At 38.6% G+C, this 21,534-nt stretch overlaps 1 protein-coding gene across 1 annotated transcript in view; it reads right to left on the bottom strand.

The window, feature by feature from the left end:
• Window positions 1-21,534, bottom strand: part of BOLL (boule RNA binding protein) — an 88,794-nt gene that overhangs the window by 38,822 nt on the left and 28,438 nt on the right. Inside the window, 3 exon segments of the mRNA XM_086347622.1 lie at window positions 2,979-3,077; window positions 10,362-10,490; window positions 12,696-12,743. Coding sequence (XP_086203748.1) covers window positions 2,979-3,077; window positions 10,362-10,490; window positions 12,696-12,743 — 276 coding nt within the window.

Genomic DNA, 21,534 nt, shown 5'->3' with positions numbered 1-21,534 from the left:
CAGTTTCCAGTAAAACTTGTACAGTGAAGTATTTCTACAAAGTTGTATAGTTTTAGAAAACTATAGAATTGGACTTTCTGTTCCTGAATGGGGCACCATTTTCTATTGAGTGCCATCAAATCACCTAAAGAAGAATACTGAGTATAAGATACATAGAACATTCAACCATGAAAGATAAAACAGGATGTACAAAACTATACAAAACCCCCTGTGTTCCAGTTTTGATTCTGAAGTTTATTTAACTGAATTTTCTCTTTTTTTTCCCTTTATCTCTAACAAAAGAGAAACTGTGAGTTTTTTTCTGCCCCTCAACTCAGGCTTCCTATGATCCTGCAGCTCTAAATGAAAAATAAAACTTGCCAGGGACTTTCCTGGTGGTCTAGTGGTTAAGATTCTGTGCTTCCAATGCGGGGGTATGAGTTTGATCCTGGTCAGGGAACTAAGATCCTATGTGTGGCACAGCGAAAGAATAAAAGTAAATAAGTAAATAAAAATAAAACATGCCAAACCTCATTGATTCTGAGATAAACATCTTTTCATATTTCAAAAACCCTGCATCAGGATACAGGGCTTTCTTCTTTCATAGTGATATATAAAATGATAATCCATGATATCTCAGATTTGAGGACATCTAATTACAATTGTGTGAGATGTGGGCTTTGGAGTAAGCTAGTTAACTGTAACAGTTCGTAGCTCTTCAATTCTTACCAAGTCCTGAAATCTTAACTTTGCAGTACCAAAATCTTCCCTAGGCTGTATCCCATGTGATAACCAGAATTACTATAAGCCTTAACAAGATGGATTAAGTAAAAATAGAAACAAGTCAGTGATTTTGTTCCCCTTTAGCCTGCGATATAGTAGAGCAAAGATCTATGTCAAAATAGAAAGGGTAAAGTTCCTCTTAGCAGCATTTCTCTAGTCATGCAACAGGCAGGTTTCTGAATCCAGTTTTATGCTTATATGTAGAAAGTAAGGTATTTATTTCTACCTCTGTTCTGATTTATATTCAACATTTATATAATTTTATATAATAAAGAATAAGATAACATTTTCTCTGCACAGTTTCTGCATTTCTTAGTCACACATTTAAGAAAATATAGAAAAGGATACACTCTTCAACTAGAAGAATAAAACTTTAAATCAAGAATATTTAACATTTATATTCTTTAGAAATTTCTTCTTTCTGAATACCATTCTATCCTCTATTGGAATTATTCAACAAGTACAACTTCAATCATTTGTATGTGTATATATATACACCCCCCCCACATATATATATAATGTGTATGTATGTAATATATAATCTGCAACTGATTATCTAGTATGGCATAGCTATTTTAAGAGAGGTATATCTGGAGAAAGCATCAACACTGTAAGTTTGTTTTAGATAATTTTGATCCTATGATGAACTTCCTATAAATAACATTTACCAACACTTTAGGCTTTGGCATTAGGTCAAAATTATGGTTTTAATTCATGTTTGCAGTGCAGTAGCAATAGCAATCGGAGAAGGCAATGGCACCCCATTCCAGTATTCTTGCCAGGAAAATCCCATGGATGGAGGAGCCTGGAAGGCTGCAGTCCACGGGGTCGCTGAGGGTCGGACACGACTGAGTGACTTCACTTTCACTTTTTACTTTCATGCACTGGAGAAGGAAATGGCAACCCACTCCAGTGTTCTTGCCTGGAGAATCCCAGGGACGGGGGAGCCTGGTGGGCTGCCGTCTATGGGGTCGCACAGAGTCGGACATGACTGAAGTGACTTAGCAGCAACAGTAATGAAGAAATGCAGTAAAGGCGAGAGGGGATATGAAAGACTCCTTAAAGTAGACTGAGTTCCAACATATGGGATGGGTCAGAAGCAAAAATATGAGTGTGAAATAGCTAACCTCCATCATTTTATTGTAAAGAATATACTGCAAGCAAGAGTCATATTTCCATCATAACAGTTCAACAGTTCATCTCTTCTTTACTAGAGATATAGTCACATTTCCCGAAAGTGAAGATGCAAGAGTTTCACTAAGAACCTAGGTCACATGGGAAGAAGCAGGATAAGGCAGTTGAAATATACTAAATATATAATGGGATCTAACTACATTACCACTCTTGGCCTGGATCTAATTTAAGATGCATAAGCACAATTCCCAAACTGGAAGAGTAGATCATTAAAACTATTTTCATTTCCCCGTAAATGTTACATGTCACTAACGTAATAAAACTCTGAATATATGGAATATCTAGGTGAATTACAGACAGTAGATTTGAAGTTAACAGGGACTGGGGAGAGAGAACACAAAGTTATTGCTTAATGGGTACAGAGTTTCTATTTGGGGTAATGACAAAGTTTGGAACTAGATATTGGTGACAATGGTTGCATAGCAATGTGGATATAATTAATACCACTTAATTGTATATTTAAAAATGGAAGATCTTAAGTCATATATATTTTACTCTACAGTAAATGAAAACTTTTGACCATGTGTGGTTTATAACTTCTTCAAAACTAACAGAAGTGAAGCGAAGTGAAAGTTGCTCAGTTATGTCCAACTCTTTGTGACCCCCATGGACTGTAGCCTGCCAGGCTCTTTTGTTCATGGAATTCTCTAGGCAAGAATACTAGAGTGGGTAGCTAGTTCCTTCTCTAGGGGATCTTCCCAACCCAGGGATTAAACTCAGACCTGTATTGCAGGTGGATTCTTTATCATCTGAGCCATCAGGGAAGCCCTTTTCATCATCCTAAATAGAAACTCTGTACTGATTAAGCATTAACTTTCTATTCTTCTCTATCCCCAAAACTAATAGAAATTATAGCCAATTTAGAACTGTATTTCCTTCATATGAAAGAATTCATTAATCCTGTACTTCAGATCACAAATGAGATATAAATATCCAAAGCTGTTTCTTTCCAGAAGAGAATTTGGAAACTGTGAAATATGACTTAAGAACAACAACAAAAAAAATCAAAACAAGCTTCTTACTTTAATTGGTTCAGGTTGCATCACTGGTGCAGGCATAGCAATGGCACTTGAAGCATAAACCTGGTGATATGTTGCTTGAACTCCATGATCAGAATAAGGCTAAAAGTAAAAAAAATTTAAAAATATTGCTTTTCATTAATTAAAAATATTTATTCAGTATTACAATTTTCTAGGCATTTTGCTACATAATGGAGAAACACAGATGAGAAACACATTCTCTATCTTTAATTGTAGACTAGTCTGAGACAGACTAGTCAAAATGTATGACATTTTGCATAGAGATGTATGGGGGAAAACAAAGTCCTATGACACATGAATAGGGATGCATGGGGAAAAGAAAACAATTAACATAGCTTTAGAAAGTTGGGGAGGTGGTCAGGGGACATTTTCTAGTGGAGTTTATGCTAGAATTTGAAAAATTAGGGAATGAGGTAGGAGTAGTATATGAAAAGGTAGAGGCAACTAAGAATACCTATCTGTGTATGTTGTTTGGTATGGCTGGAAGGAAGAATATACACTGACTGATAGCTGAAAGGTGAGGCAATAGAGTAATAGACAGGAAAGAGATCATGTAAAAGCAGATTAATGGCTTGTCCAACCGATGGTGGCACCATTCACTGATATATGGAATAAAAGAAAAGCAAGTTTCATGTTGATGTAATTGTGTGGCGGTTAGAAAGAAGTTAAGTTTGTAACACATAAAATCTGAGGTATTTGTAGGACTTCTATTATGGGTATATAGTCAATCAAAAGCTGATGGCTCTAAAGAAGCACTAACAAAAATGTGAACTAAATGTTAATTAAATGTTAATGTTAATTAAAATTGTTAATTAAATTTAAGTTAATTAAAATGTTAATTAAATGTTAATTAATGTTAATTAAAATAGTTAATTAAATGTTAATTAAAATTAAGATAGACAGTATAAACTTCCAGTTATAGCTAAGTAAGTACTAGGGCTGTAATGTACAACACAATAAATATAATTAACATTGCTGGATGTTATACAGGAAAGTTGTCAAGAGAGTAAATCCTAAGACTTCTCATCACATACAAATTTTTTCCTATTTCTTTAATTTTGTATGTGATGATGGATATTCACAAAGCTTGTTGTGATAATCATTTAATGATATGTATGAATCAAATCATTATGCTGTACATCTTAAGCTTACACACTGCTGTATGCCAATTATATCTCAATAAAACTGAAAGAAAAGTTTCCAGTAGCCATGTTAGAAAAGTAAAAAAAAAAAAAAAGTAAAACTAATTTCCAGTAATAGATTTTATTTGAACATATGAAAATATATCAGTGTACTCAACATAAAGTTAGTGATAAATTTTACACTCATTTTTCACACTATGTCATTAAAACTTGGTGTGTATTTTGCACTTAAAACACACCTCAATTCTGACTAGCCACATTTCAATAGCTGCATGTGGTAATGGCTATTGTTGTACTGAACAGTGCAGGTCTAAAATTCAGAAGTGAGGATGGGGCCAGAGACATGAGTATGGATGATAACATCAGAGTGAGTATGTAGGGTGAAAGAATGAAGAATCAAAAAAGAAATCATGGGGAGAAAAAGATCAGCTTACACAGGAAAATAAGAGGAGGTAAAAGGATTGCCAGAAGAGAGCAGGATCATGGAAGCCAAAGGTATGAAGAATTTCAAGGAGTATATCCAATGTCTCTGAGAGGTCAAGTAAGACTGAAAAGAAAAGGAAAATATTTGGCAATTAGGGAGTCACTAAGGACCTTTATCCAAGGTAGCTTCAGCAGAAAGGTAATGAAGCAGACTTTAGCAGGTAAGGGGAGAACAGGTAGTGAGGCAGTGGAAATGTTAAACGTAGACTACTTTTTTCAAGGGCTCCCCAGGTGGCTCAGTTGTAAAGAGTCTGCCTGTCAATGCAGACAACACAGAAGACCTGGGTTCAATCCCTGGGTCAGGATGATCCCTTGGAGGAGGAAATAGAAACCCACTCCAGTATTCTTGCCTAGAAAATCCCATGGACAGAGGAGCCTGGCAGGCTACAGTTCACAGGGTTGCAAAGAGTTGGACACAACTGAGCACACATTTTTCAAGCTTGGCTTTGAAAGGCAGAAGAGGATAAGGGCATTGGTGGGGGCGCGTCACAGGATAGTAACTGTCTCCTACCAGGTGTTGGGTACTACAGAAAGAACCTTGTATACAACAATTCTCATCTTTGCATGAATCCTGCAAAATAGATTTTCCTAATGTCTTTATTAATGTAGATATTATGAAAACAACACTGTGAAACAACACTGTGAAGAGTTAATTACTCAAAGTAACATACTAGTAAATACTAGGTAAAGCTCTGGACCAATGGAGAGAAAATGTCTTAAAATACATGAGAAAAGAAGAAATGAGGTGGAATGAGGAATGAGGTCCCTGAGGAAAAGGGAAGTTAAGAGTATCAAGAGTAAAGAGTAGGAATAACCTTGAACAAGACAGGTTACTAAACAAATATAAGAAGCTAAGGATGAGTTACAAGTCAGCTAAGTTTGTATGTTGGGGACTGGAAGCTGAGTTGGTTTCCACAAAATGGTTTCTACTTATTCTGTGAAGTAGAAGGCACTATATTCTAAGAGTGAAGGGGGAAATAGTCATTGAAATAAGTGAGAAATAATTTTAATTTATTTTTATATTTTAGGAGAGCTAACTATCAAACTCATAAGAACAAGTCCTGTGTTTTTTAATTTTAGAGGAAAAAAAACTTAAAATATAAACAAACCCCATTCAATTAATTTATATATTAGACATGTAGCTTTTGCCAGAAACAATATTAAAATTAAAATATGCTTAAAACATTCTGTACTGAAATATCGTAAAAATTAATGGCACAAGTTATGTTAACATGTAATATTTCCAGAAAAATCTTACTTGATTTCACTAAACAGTGAAACATAACTTGGTAAGTTATCTGATGTTGACATTAAGACTATGGTTCACCTCCAATTAAAATAAATAAATTTAAATTAGAAAAAAAATTTTTTAATAAATAAAAAATAAAAAATGTGGTAAAAAAAAAAGACTATGGTTCAGTGCCAAAAATAGATAAGTTAAAAACATAATATAAAAGCATTCTTAACTCACAGCCACCCTCCTTGAAAATCAGAAAAAAACAAAAAGAATAAAAGAATTTAAAATGTCATCATCAAGTAAACATGGATGTGCTCATGAATCCCAAATGACAAGGTGGTTTAGTTCAGTCGCTCAGTTGTGTCCGACTCTTTGCAACCCCATGAATCGCAGCATGCCAGGCCTCCTTGTCTATCACCAACTGCCGGAGGCTACCCAAACCCATGTCCATTGAGTCGGTGATGCCATCCAACCATCTCATCCTCTGTCGTTCCCTTCTCCTGCCCTCAATCTTTCCCAGCATCTGGGTCTTTTCAAATGAGTCAGCTCTTCTCATCAGGTGGCCAAAGGACTGGAGTTTCAGCTTCAACATCAGTCCTTCCAATGAATACCCAGAACTGATCTCCTTTAGGATGGACTGGTTGGATCTCCTTGCAGTCCAAGGGATTCTCAGCAGTCTTCTCCAACATCACGGTTCAAAAGCATCATTCTTCGGTGCTCAGCTTTCTTTATAGTCCATCTCTCACATCCACACATGACTACTGGAAAAACCATAGCCTTGACTAGATGGACCTTTGTTGACTAAGTAATGTCTCTGCTTTTGAATATGCTATCTAGGTTGGTCATAACTTTCCTTCCAAGGAGTAAGTGTCTTTTAATTTCATGGCTGCAGTCACCATCTGCAGTAATTTTGGAGCCCCCCAAAATTAAGTCAGCCACTGTTTTTCCATCTATTTCCCATGAAGTGATGGGACCAGATGCCATGATCTTCGTTTTCTGAATGTTGAGCTTTAAGCCAACTTTTTCACTCTCCTCTTTCACTTTCATCAAGAGGCTCTTTAGTTCTTCTTCCCTTTCTGCCATAAGGGTGGTGTCATCTCCATATCTGAGGTTATTGATATTTCTCCTGGCAATCTTGATTCCAGCTTGTGCTTCCTCCAGCACACTGTTTCTCATGATGTACTCTGAATATGTTAAATAAGCAGGGTGACAATATACAACCTTGATATACTCTTTTTCCTATTTGGAACCAGTCTGTTGTTCCATGTCCAGTTCTAACTTGCTTCCTGACTTGCATACAGATTTCTCAAGAGGCAGGTCAGGTGGTCTGGTATTTTCATACAGTTTATTGTGATCCACACAGTCAAAGGCTTTGGCATAGTCAGTAAAGCAGAAACAGTTTTTCTGGAACTCTCTTGCTTTTTTGATGATCCAGCAGATGTTGGCAATTTGATCTCTGGTTCCTCTGCCTTTTCTAAAATCAGCTTGAACATCTGGAAGTTCACGGTTCACGTATTGCTGAAGCCTGGCTTGGAGAATTTTGAGCATTACTTTACTAGCATGTGAGATGAGTGCTATTGTGTGGTAGTTTGAGCATTCTTTGGCATTGCCTTTCTTTGGGAAAGAAAACTGACCTTTTCCAGTCTTGTAGCCACTGCTGAGTTTTGCAAATTTGCTGACATATTGAGTTCAGCACTTTCACAGCATCATCTTTCAGGATTTGAAATAGCTCAACTGGAATTTGATCACCTCCATTAGCTTTGTTCGTAGTGCAGAATGCCTGCCAAATGCTATGCAATTTGCACCAATATAAGGGTGGATTCTGAAGCCTGAGGAAGGTTTCCCTGAAAGGCCTATTTAAAGACTCTTTAGAGTCTCAAGAGTAGGGGTGTGTCAGACCAAGGCAGAAGCAGGAAAGATCTCCTACAGAGAAGGAGAAATTATATTTTCACTATTTTGTGGTCTACTATTTTGCATTATAGCTGAGGAACATTGCTGGAGATGAAGCAGGGTGAGAGTGGAAAGTGAAATAACACTTACTACACCTTCATACAGAAAATCTCTGAAAAAAAGAGACTTTGTCAGGAGCTAAATGAACTCCAGAATGCTAAAAACTCAGGGAAGAACATCTCAAGCAGGCAACAAAACAGACTTGGTGGTAGGATGTTTGAGTCAACAGAATGCTTCTCCCGCCTTAAATTTCAGCAAAAACCTGGTCTCATTTAAAGATAAGATGGGAAGGAAAAGGAAGCAACCTTAGGACTCTTCTCATCCTCTCCAACTCTATCAAGGGAAAAGCAAAAAGGGGGAAAAAAGAAAAATATGAGAAATCATCCCAGAAAACAGTAGAAAAGTTCAGATAAATAAAATTCCTTTGATCTTAAAGAAATTATAATAACATGATCACTAAAAAAGAGCTTCAAAAAAACATTTTAAGCCAACAGACAACATTTACAGGCAATGATGTAAGCAAAGTGGCAGTTTGGGATAAAAAGAAGATAAAAATAAAACAGCAATGAAAGCTTCATTATTATAAGAAAAAATAGACTAAAAACAATGAAAAATATTCATGATTGTCTCAAAAAAGCATATAAAACATTAAGAATTACTATGATAAAAGAAATTATCTCAGAGATGATGGATATGAAAGATAAAAAGAGATCTCAACATATGCATAAATGGTATTCCTGAAGAAGAAGTAAAAGAACTGGAATACAATTTTTTTTTCAAAGTTCTAACAGGAAAAAAGAAGCCCTGAAATAAAAACTCGTCTGAGAATCAAAGGAGCAAACTGTATCCCAGGAAGAATATTATAAAGACTGACAAATTTCAAGATATATCCTGGTAAAGTGAGTTCAAGTTAAGACAGATTTTTCAGACATGCAGGAAGAAAAAGCAAATTACGTATAAGAGAGAAAGTCAGGCTGGCTTCAAACTTTTTTACAACTATACTCAACACCAGAAAAGAGTAGGTTAGAAGTTATAAGAGGAAAAAGCATTGTTATGGGTTGAATTGTGTTCTCTGAAGACTTATGTATTGAAGTCCTAACCACTATGTCAGAGACTGATCTTATCTGGAGAGAGCGTCTTTACAGACGTGAGCAAATTGAAGTATGGTCATTAGGGTGGAACCTAATCCAAAATGACTGGTATCTTTATAAAATTGGGAAACTTGGACACAGAGACAGGAAAGACAATGTGAAGACACAAGGAAAGGATGGTCATCTATAAGCCAAGAAGAAAGGCCTGGATTAGAGCCTTCCCTCAAAGGCCTCAAATGAAACCAACACTCCCAACACCTTGATTTTGGACTTCTAGACTCCAGATGGCACCCCACTCCAGTACTCTTGCTTGGAAAATCCCATGGACAGAGGAGCCTGTTAGGCTGCAATCCATGGGGTCGCTAAGAGTCGGACATGACTGAGTGACTTCACTTTCAGTTTTCACTTTCACGCATTGGAGAAGGAAATGGCAACCCACTCCAGTATTCTTGCCTGGAGAATCCCAGGGATGGGGAAGCCTGGTGGGCTGGCGTCTATGGGGTCGCACAGAGTCGGACACGACTAAAGTGATTTAGCATAGACTCCAGAACCATGAGACAATAAATTTCTCTTTTTAAGCCATCCAGTTCATTTTACTTTGTTCAGGCAGCCTTAGCAGAGTTATACAAGTATGATGCAACTGTTTTATAGTCTTAATTTCTTCCAGATTTATAGACAACAAATACGTTGAACACACAAGCATGTAAGAACTCAAAAGAGTACAGCACATGTAAGCCTTCTTTAACAGAGTGCTTGCAGATTTAGTCAACAAAATGATAAATGAAGGGTGAGATGAAGAATGGAGAAATCATAGTAAAAGTATTGATAGTAAACATTTAAGATTCAAAATTGTGGAAGCTGCTATTTCAGAAAAATTATGTTATAAACTTTAGTAATAATAAAAATAATAATAAATACACTCAAATTGGGAGGTCGTTATTTATTTCCCAGTCTTTCACAACATATTTAAAACATACAATGTACAGTTCCTGGTACATAGATGATAAAGTTATTAGTAATGTTTTGCAAATATAAACACATGGAAGGTAATACTTACAGTTTTTAGTTATAAATTTGATTTATATCTTTGAAGGAAGAATTTTAATTCAAAGATTTTTTTCTTCTTTAATTTTTATATGCTTTTAACTGACAATGTTAGTAATAAGACAGGTAAACCAGAAGAAAGAAAAGCACTTATCTTACTCTTTCAAGGGGATTGAGTCAGGGATAGTTTAGTAAACAGCTGAGTTGAGGAATGATTCAGAAATAGTGAAGAAGTCTAAGATAAAGCATTCTTAGATATAAAAAAGGGGAAGAGATGTGAATAAATCAAAGGAAACATAAGATGTTCAACTTAAATGAGGATCTTGAACAAATATTTTTAGAAAAGGAAAAGAAATAAAATATATTACTTTGTAATATAAAATAAAATAAAATATATTACTTTGAGACTAACACATACCTCTGGAACTGAAGCTTCCATCAGAGACAGCGGAGGAGGAACACATCCACCATCTTGTGCAATTTCCACTGGTTGATAAATGACCTCAGAAGGTTGTAGGTATAAGAATGGAGCAGAAGAGGCAGGAGACTAAAACACAAAATCATGTTTCTAATTAAAATCGGATTAGTTATTTCAATTAAACCAAATGACTTAACCAACACACGAGAGAAATACTGGTTTCACATTTTCACATTTTCCTAAAGTTGTTTTTAGGGACAACACAGAAGTATCTTAACAACAAACTAGGAACTCTAGGATGCTATAAACTCCAATTATGTAGATATTATTAAATCACTTATCACTTGTGAAGTTGCTTCAGTCGTGTCCAACTCTATGCGACCCCAGAGACAGCAGCCCACCAGGCTCCCCCGTCCTTGGGATTCTCCAGGCAAGAACACTGGAGTGGGTTGCCATTTCCTTCTCCAATGCATGAAAGTGAAAACTGAAAGTGAAGTCACTCAGTCATGTCCGACTCTTAGCATCACTTATAAGTACTAAAAAGTTCTTAGCACTTTAGAAGCTCATAAATAAAGACGATCATTAAGATAACTATTAACGGTTGTAACAATATAATCTATGGTATTTAAATTGGCATTAATCTCACATGCTAGCAAAGTAATACTCAAAATTCTCCAACAGGATCAACAGTACGTGAACCGAGAACTTCCAGATGTTTAAGTTGGATTTAGAAAAGGCAGAGGAACCAGAGATCAAATTGCTAGCATCTGTTGGATCATCGAAAAAGCAAGAGAGTTTCAGAAAAACTGTTTTGGCTTTATTGACTATGCCAAGCCTTTGACTGTGTGGATCACAATAAACTGGAAAATTCTGAAGGAGATGGGAATACCAGACCACCTGACCTGCCTCCTGTGAAATCTGTATGCAGGTCAAGAAGCAACAGTTAGAACTGTACATGGAACAACAGACTGGTTCAAAATTGGGAAAGGAGTACATCAAGGTTGTATATTGTCACCCTGCTTATGTAACATATGCAGAGAAAATCATGCAAAATGTTGGGCTGGACAAAGCACAAGCTGGAATCAAGATTGCCAATAACCTCAGATATGCAGATGACACCACCCTTATGGCAGAAAGCGAACAGGAATGAAAGAGCCTCTTGATGAAGGTAAAAGAGAAGGGTGGAAAAGTTGGCTTAAAACTCAATATTCAGAAAACAAAGATCATGGCATCTGGTCCCATTACTTCATGGCAAATAGATGGGGAAACAATGGAAACAGTATCAGACTTTATTTTCTTGGGCTACAAAATCACTGTGAATGGTGACTGTAGCCATGAAATTAAGACACTTGCTCCTTGGAAGAAAAGCTATGACCAACCTAGATAGCATATTAAAAAGCAGAGACTTGACTTTGCCAACAGAGGTCCATCTAGTCAAATCTATGGTTTTTCTAGTAGTCATGTACGGATGAGAGTTGGACCATAAAGAAGGTTGAGTACCGAAGAATTGATGCTTTTGAACTGTGGTGCTGGAGAAGACTCTTGAGAGTCCCCTGGACTGCAAGGAGATCAAATCAGTCAATCATAAAAGAAATCAATCCTTAATATTCACTGGAGGGACTGATGCTGTAGCTGAAGCTCTACTCCTTTGGCCATCTGATGGGAAGAGCTGACTCACTGGAAAAGACCTTGATGCCAGGAAAGATTGAAGGCAGGAGGAGAACGGAATGACAGAAGATGAGATGGTTCGATGGTATCACCAACTCAATGGGCATGCGTCTAAGCAAGCTCTGGGAAATGGTGAAGGACAGGGAAGCCTGGTGTGCTGCAGTCCACAGAGTTTCAAAGACTAGGACATGACTGAGAGACTGAACAACAACAAATGTCTCTTTTCAGCTTTCTGACTTCCCATGAAGTGGGACTTGTCAAACCAACTTTATGGTGGTATACCATTTGTTATCAAAAGTTGAGAGATGGAATATTCATTTAGAAACATAAATAAAACTGAAGCAAAATCTGAAGTGAAGCTAGAAAATGCTCAGTTTTCTAATATTAATAACATATCACTTATTTATAAAATATTTTTACTTACATGGTCTCATTGTATCTTTACAAAAGTCATGTGAGAAAACTATCCAAGGTATGGTATCATTAATTCCATTTGCAAATGAAAAAGCTGAGAAATATAGTGATTAAATGAACTGCCAAATCAGTTAATAAATCAGTATCACAGTTAATAAATACTAGAGGAAGGTCTCAAATCTAGTCTTCCTGACTTAAATATTCATGTAGTCTTCACAAAAACAGTGAAAAAAGTTAAAAGTTAGTATTTACCTGAGGAACATTCCACTGCCATTGACCTGGTAGACACTGTGCAGGGGCCTAAAATGAAAAAAACAAAAAACAAAAAAAGCCCACCAGATTGTAAACAAGCATTAAAACTGAATATCTACCTGTAAAAGTATGAAGTTGAATCCCTATACTTCAAACCATATACAAAAATTAACCCAACATGGATAAAAGATAGACATGTAAGAGCTGAAACTACAAAACTCTTAGAAGAAAACATAGATGTAAATCTTAGTGACTTTGAACCAGGCAATTAAAAAAATATGACATCAAAAGCACAGGAAACAATAAAGAGAAAAAAGATAAACTGGATTTCACTAACATGAAAAACTTTTGTGGGGCAAAAGATACCATTAAGGAGGTAAAAATAAACCATAAGACTGGAAAAATATTTATAAATTATATATCTGATAAGGAACTTGTATCTAAACAAAGAACCCATATAGCTCAATAATAAAAGGCAAGTAGCCCAATATAAGGGCTTCCCTCGTGGCTCAGCTGGTAAAGAATCTGAGTGCAATGCAGGGGACCTGGGTTCGATCCCTTGGTTGGAAAGATCCCCTGGAGAAGGGAAAGGCTACCCACTCCAGTATTCTGGCCTGGAGAATTCCATGGGGGTTGCGAAGAGTCCGATACGACTGAGTGACTTTCACTTAAGAATCACTTAACCCAATATAAAAATTGGTTAAAGATATGAACAGACATTATTGCAAAGAAAATACAAAAAAACCATCAATAAGCATCTAAAAGATATTCAACATCATTTGCCTTGTAATCCTCTTCATAGATCAAAGCCTTGTTGTAGTGAAGGGGCTTGACTAATTCAATCAAACTATGAGCCATGCCGGGCAGGGCCACCCAAGACGGATGGGTCACAGCGAAGAGTTCTGACAAAATGGGATCCACTGGAGGAGGGACGGACAAACCACTCTAGTATTCTTGCTGTAAGAACCCCATGAGCAGTATGAAAAGGCAAAAAGATGTACCACCGGAAAATGAGTCCCCCATGTCTGTAGGTGTCCAATGTGCTACTAGGGAAGAGCAGGGAGATAGTTCCAGAAGAATGAAAAGGTTGGGCCAAAGCAGAAATGACGCCCAGTTGTGGATGTGTCTGGTGGTGAAAAGAAAGTCTAATGCTGTAAAAACAGTATCACATAGAAACCTCTGGAATGTTAGATCCATGAATCAAGGTAAACTAGACATGGTCAAGTAGGAGATGGTAAAAGTTAACATTGACATTTTAGGAATCAGTGAACTAAAATAGATGGGAATGGGCGAATTTGATTGAGATGACTGTTGTATCTACTGCTGTGGGCAAGAATCCCTTAGAAGAAATGGAATAGCCCTCATAGCCAACAAGAGAGTCTGAAATGCACTGCTACTGCTGCTGCCAAGTCGCTTCAGTAGTGTCTGACTCTGTGCGACCCCATGGACGGCAGTCCACCAGGCTCCCCCATCCCTGGGATTCTCCAGGCAAGAACACTGGAGTGGGTTGCCATTTCCTTCTGCAATGCATGAAAGTGAAAAGTCAAAGTGAAGTCGCTCAGTCGTGTCCGACTCTTTGCGACCCCATGGACTGCAGCCCACTAGGCTCCTCCATCCATGGGGTTTTCCAGGCAAGAGTACTGGAGTGGGGTGCACACTGGGCATAGCAAATACCCCTTTCCAACAAAACAAGAGACAACTTTACATATGGGCACTGCCAGATGATCACCGAAATCAGACTGCTTGTACTCTTCGCAGCCAAAGATGGAGAAGCTCTACACAGTCAGCAAAAAAACAAGACCAGCAACAGACTATGGTTCAGATTATCAGCTCCTTACTGCAAAATTCAGGCTTAAATTGAAACAAGTAGGGAAAACCACTAGGCCATTCAGGTATGACCTAAATCCAATCTTTTATGATTATACAGTGGAGGTGATGAATAGATGAAAAGGATCAGATATGGCAGATAAGAGTGCCTGAAGAACTATGGTCAAGGTTTCTAACACTGTACAGGAGGTGGTGACCAAAACTATCCCAAAGAAAAAGAAATGCAAGAAGGCAAAGTGGTGGTCTGATCAGGCTTTTCAAATAGCTGAGGAAAGAAGAGAAGCAAAAAGCAAGCAAGGAAGAAAGGGAAAGATAAACCAAACTGAATGCAGAGTTCCAGAGAATAACAAGGAGAGATAAGAAGATAAGATGGTGATGCCATCCAGCCATCTCATCCTCTGTCATACCCTTCTCCTTCTGCCCCCAATCCCTCCCAGCATCAGAGTCTTTTCCAATGAGTCAACTCTTCGCATGAGGTGGCCAAAGTACTGGAGTTTCAGCTTTAGCATCATTCCTTCCAAAGAAATCCCAGGGCTGATCTCCTTCAGAATGGACTGGTTGGATCTCCTTGCAGTCCAAGGGACTCTCAACAGTCTTCTCCAACACCACAGTTCAGAAGCATCAATTCTTCGGTGCTCAGCTTTCTTCACAGTCCAATTCTCACATCCATACATGACCACAGGAAAAACCATAGCCTTGACTAGATGGACCTTTGTTGGCAAAGTACTGTCTCTGCTTTTTAATAAGCTATCTAGGTTGGTCATAACTTTCTTTCTAAGGAGTAAGCGTCTTTTTAATTTCATGGCTGCAATCACCATCTGCAGTGATTTTCGAGCCCAGAAAAATAAAGTCTGACACTGTTTCCACTGTTTCCCCATCTATTTCCCATGAAGTGATGGGACCAGATGCCATGATCTTCGTTTTCTGAATTGTGAACTTTAACCCAACTTTTTCACTCTCCTCTTTCACTTTCATCAAGAGGCTTTTTAGTTCCTCTTCACTTTCTGCCATAAGGGTGGTGTCATCTGCATATCTGAGGTTATTGATATTTCTCCTGGCAATCTTGATTCCAGCTTGTGCTTCTTCCAGTCCAGTGTTTCTCATGATGTACTCTGCATAAAAGTGAAATAAACAGGGTGACAATATACAGCCTTGATGTACTCCTTTTCCTATTTGGAACCAGTCCGTTGTTCCATGTCCAGTTCTAACCGTTGCTTCCTGACCTGCATGTAGGTTTCTCAAGAGGCAGGTCAGGTAGTCTGGTATTCCCATCTCTTTCAGAATTTTCCAGTTTATTGTGACCCACACAGTCAAAGGCTTTGGCATTGTCAATAAAGCAGAAATAGATGTTTTTCTGGAACTCTCTTGCTTTTTCTATGATCCAGTGGATGTTGGCAATTTGATCTCTGGTTCCTCTGCCTTTTCTAAAACCAGCTTGAACATCTGGAAGTTCATGGTTCACGTATTGCTGAAGCTACTTCATGGCTAATAGAAGGGGGAAAAAGTGGAAGCACTAACAGATTTTACTTTCTTGGGCTTCAAAATCACTGTGAATGGTGACTGTAGCCATGAAATTAAGACGCTTGCCCCTTGGAAGAAAAGCTATGACAAACCTAGAGAGCATATGAAAAAGTAAAGACATCACTTTGCCGATAAAGTTCTGTACAGTCAAAGCTATAGTTTTTCCAATAATTGTGTATGGATGTGAGAATTGGGACATAAAGAACGCTGAGCACCAAAGAATTGATGCTTTCGGATTGTGGTGCTGGGGAAGACAATTCAGAGTCCCTTGGACAGCAAGGAGATCAAACCAGCCAATCCTAAAGGAAATCAACCTTAAATATTCGTTGGAAGGACTGATTCTGAATCTGAAGGTGCAATACTTTGGCCACCTGATGCAAAGAGCTGACTCACTAGAAAAGACCCTGACGCTGGGAAAGATTGAAGGCAAAAGGAGATGAGTGGCAGAGGATGAGATAGATAGCATCACTGACTCAATGGACACATGTTTTTGAGCAAACTCTGGGAGATGGTGAAGGACAGGGAAGCATGGAATGCTGCAGTTCATGGGGAAGCAGAGAGTTAGACATTCCTTAGTGACTGAACAGCAACAACAATGGAAATCAAAACTACACTGTGGTATCACTTCACATACACTAGTATGGCTATAGTAAAAAATGTAGATAATAAGTGTGTGCAAAGATGTGGAGAAACCCTCATAAACTGCTGGTGGGACTGTAAAATGGTGTAGCCTTTTGGAAAGTATGACACATCCTTAAAAGGTTAAATATAGAGATACCATTTGATTTAGCAATTCCATTCCTAGATACAAGACCTAAGAGAAACGAAAACATAAGTCCACAAAAAATCTGTACACAAATGTTCATAACAGCATTATCTGTAAGACAGTAAAGGTGGAAACAACCCAAAAGTCATCAACAAATGAACAGATATAAGAAATGTGGTATAGGCATATAATGTCCATAATAGGCAAATCTATAAAGAAAGAAAGTATTGATATATTACTGGTTCTTAGGACAGGGAGGAGGGGGTAAGAGGAATGACTACTAATGGGTAAAGCTCCCCCGCACCCCATGGTACGGTAGCAACTGTAAATTTAGTAAAAACTACTGTGTTGTAAACTACTCCCCTGGTGGCTCAGACGGTAAAGCGTCTGCCTACAATGCGGGAGACCCGGGTTCAATCCCTGGGTCAGGAAGATCTCCTGGAGAAGGAAATGGCAACCCACTCCAGTATTCTTGCCTGGAAAATCCCAAGGGTGGAGAAGCCTAGGAGGCTACAGTCCATGGCGTTCTCAAAGAGTCAAACACGACTGAGCGACTTCACTTTTCACTTTGTTGTACAGCTTCCCAGGTGGCGCTAGAGGTAAAGAACCCGCCTGCCAATGCAGGAGACACAAGAGATGTGGGTTTGATCTCTGAGTCAGGAAGATCCCCTGGAGAAGGGCATGGAAATGCACTCCAGTATTCTTGCCTGGAGAATCCCATGGACAGAGGAACCTGGTGGGCTAGCTACAGTCCATAGGGTTGCAAAGAGTCAGACACGGCTGAAGCAACTTAGCACACATTCTGTTGTACTCTCTGAAAAGGTGAATTGTATATGGTATATGAATATCTAAATAAAGCTGTTATATAAATAAAAAAGAGAGTCAAGATTTAAGGTACTTATTGTAAGATGACAATAGTAAAGACAGTCTTTTTATTTCTTAAATCATTTGTATTATTCTTTAATAATAAATGTTTTAGCTTATTTTCCACCTTTAATAAAATTTTTTTTAATTGTTAAAGTAAAAAAGACAGTAGATAAGATTCCATGAATCTACTATTGAAATGGTTAATTTCGGGCAGACCACATCAACTGCTAGTGGATGACATCAATATGATAACCAAGTGAGGTGTGTTCTTTATACCATGTTTAAAAAGGCAAGATAATCTCTTAAGAAAATATTTTAATAAAAATCTGAAATAACATGATTAATGTACAGATTTGTTAGATAAATAAAATCACTATCTACTTCTGAAGTGAAATATACAAAAGAAATAAATACTGACTGAACCAGTCATTATCTGATTTGACTAACAGAAACTGATAAAGCTATCAATCTCAGAATTTGTAAAAAGAGCAAGGGAAGAGATTATCAAAGTGGCAGTTTTAAGGGCAGAATGATGATGAATAAATAAATAACTGGAAAGATATGCAAAGTTAAATTATTTTTTACATTGCAAAATATGTTACAAATTGGTACAAAAATCTTTCCCAAGTACATCTAGGTAATATACTTCCAGTTTTGTAATCTGTGTCAAGTGGAAAATCAGAGCCAAAGTATAAAACTAAACTGTATTAGAAACTTTACAGAATACATCTATGTCATGCATGTACATATGTAATCAATTAATGGAGGAGCTGGACTCCACAAAGTGCAAGCAGAAAGCAACTTCAATCTTTCTCACCCCTGGCACTTTAAAAGCACTTTGTTAAAACTAGTGTTTACCCGTGGTGAGAGGGAAGGAGGAGGGAAAAAAAGGGTGGGAGTTAAAAGGTACAAACTATTATGTATAAAATAAATAAGCTGTAAGGATATAATGGCAACCTAGTCCAGTATTCTTGCCTGGAAAATCCCATGGACAGAGGAGCCTGCAGGGCCGCAGTCTGTGGGGTCAGACAGGACTGAGCAACAAGGATACACAGGGTCTGCATGCAGGTTAAGTTGCTTTAGTTGTGTCCAACTCTATGACCCTATGGACTGTAGCCCGCCAAGCTCCTCTGTTCATGGGGTTCTCCAGGCAAGAATACTGGAGTGGGTTGCCATTTCCTCCTCCAAGGGATCTTCTCGAGCCAAGGATCAAACCCACATCTCTTAGCTCTCTTGCACTGGCAGTCAGATTCCTTACCACCAGTGCCACCTGAGAAGCCCACACAGGGAATACAGACATTTAAAAAACAATTTTATTTATTTTTGGCTGTGCTGGGTCTTTGTTGCTATGCTCGGACTTTCTCTAGTTGAGGTGAGTGGGGGCTACTCTCTAGTTGGGGTGTGTGGGCTTCTCACTGAGGTGGCTCCTTTTGATCCTGAGCAAAGGTTCTGAGTGTCTGGGCTTCAGTAGTTGTGGCATGTGGGCTCAGCAGTTGCGGCTTCTTGGCTCTAGAGCACAGACTCAATAGTTGTAGTGCATAGGCTTAGTTGCTCCATGGCATGTGAGAACTTCCCGCATGAGGGACTGAACCCGTGTCTCTTGCACTGACAGGTGAATTCTCCACCACTGAGCCACCAGGGAAGTCCTGGCCAATATTTTATAATAACTATAAAGGGAGTAAAATCAATAAAAATTTTGAATCACTATGATGTACACTGAAGCTAAAGTACATCAACTATACTTTACTAAAAAACAAATTTTTCAAAGGGTAAACAGACAAATAAAAATCATTGTGTTGAGCTGGTTTTCCTAGCCTCCAGATAAAAATCAGGAAAAATTATTTTTTGGCATGTTAACAGATTTCACAGTTTATTGTTATCCACACAGTCAAAGGTTTTGGCATAGTCAATAAAGCAGAAATAGATGTTTTTCTGGAATGCTCTTGCTTTTTCAATGATTCAACAGATGTTGGCAATTTGATCTCTGGTTCCTTTGCATTTTCTAAAACCAGCTTGAACATCTGGAAGTTCACGGTTCATGTATGGCTGAAGCCTGGCTTGGAGAATTTTGAGCATTACAGGTCAGGAAGCAACAGTTAGACCTGGACATGGAACAACAGACTGGTTCCAAATAGGAAAAGGAGTACGTCAAGGCTGTATATTGTCACCCTGCTTATTTAACTTATATTCAGAGTACATCATGAGAAATGCTGGACTGGAAGAAGCACAAGCTGGAATCAAGATTGCTGGGAGAAATATCAATAACCTCAGATATGCAGATAACACCACCCTTATGGCAGAAAGTGAAGAGGAACTCAAAAGCCTCTTGATGAAAGTGAAAGAGGAGAGTGAAAAAGTTGGCTTAAAGCTCAACATTCAGAAAATGAAGATCATGGCATCTGGTCCCATCACTTCATGGGAAATAGATGGAGAAACAGTGGAAACAGTGCCAGACTTTATCTTTTTGGGCTCCAAAATCACTGCAGATGGTGACTGCAGCCATGAAATTAAAAGACGCTTACTCCTTGGAAGGAAAGTTATAACCAACCTAGATAGCATATTCAAAATCAGAGACATTCATTACTTGCCAACAAAGGTCCGTTTAGTCAAGGCTATGGTTTTTCCAGTGGTCATGTATGGATGCGAGAGTTGGACTGTGAAGAAAGCTGAGCGCCAAAGAATTGATGCTTTTGAACTGTGGTGTTGGAGAAGACTCTTGAGAGTCCCTTGGACTGCAAGAAGACCCAACCAGTCCATTCTGAAGGAGATCAGCCCTGGGTGTTCTTTGGAAGGACTGATGCTAAAGCTGAAACTCCAGTACTTTGGCCACCTCATGCAAAGAGTTGACACATTGGAAAAGACTCTGATGCTGGGAGGGATTGGGGGCAGGAGGAGAAGGGGACGACAGAGGATGAGATGGCTGGATGGCATCACTGACTCGATGGACGTGAGTCTGAGTGAACTCCGGGAGATGGTGATGGACAGGGAGGCTTGGTGTGCTGAGATTCACGGGGTCGCGAAGAGTCAGACATGACTGAGCAACTGAACTGAACTGAACAGATTCCAAATGCTGACTCTCTTGTCAGGTACTTTTTTCTTTGGTGATGTCCTTGCTGAGAACTCCTGACTACAATTTTAGACCTAGATTCTAGGGGTCTACTTCACATAGATTTTTTTCTCTCCTGGGGTCACTTTATACTTTTTTGGAAAGATTTTCTTCTATGAAGTTCTTATCTTGCTCTTGGGAAAAAAACTTTGCTTGCTGTGAGATGTTCAGCATGTTCCCCCTGTAGCCTTCTTTTCTAGCTCTGCTTCCATAGTCCACATCACCTAGAGGAAGGCATGGCAACCCATTCCAGTATTCTTGCCCGGAGAACCCCATGGATAGAGGAGCCTGGCGGGCTATAGTCCATAGCGTCACAAAGAGTTGGACGTGACTGAAGTGACTTAGCAAGCATGCATGCACAAGTCTAAAAGATTCTATCTCACAAATTCTAGGAGACAAATATTAAACTCTCTTCAGTTCAGTTCAGTTGCTCAGTCGTGTCTGACTCTTCACAACCCCATTAATTGCAGCATGCCAGGCCTCCTTGTCCATCACCAACTCCCGGAGTTCACTCAGACTCACGTCCATCCAGTCAGTGATGCCATCCAGCCATCTCATCCTCTGTCGTCCCCTTCTCCTTCTGCCCCCCAATCCCTCCAAGCATCAGGGTCTTTTCCAATGAATCAACTCTTTGCATGAGGTGGCCAAAGTACTGGAGTTTCAGTTTTAGCATCATTCCTAACAAAGAAATCCCAGGGCTGATCTCTTTCACAATGGACTGGTTGGATCTCCTTGCAGTCCAAGGGACTCTC

This window comes from Bos grunniens, chromosome 2, assembly GCF_055505025.1.
Source record: "Bos grunniens cultivar Pamir isolate PY7600 chromosome 2, Bosgru_T2T1.0, whole genome shotgun sequence".
In the NCBI taxonomy this organism is placed as follows: Eukaryota; Metazoa; Chordata; class Mammalia; order Artiodactyla; family Bovidae; genus Bos; species Bos grunniens.
This window is presented reverse-complemented; position numbering and strand designations above follow the sequence as displayed.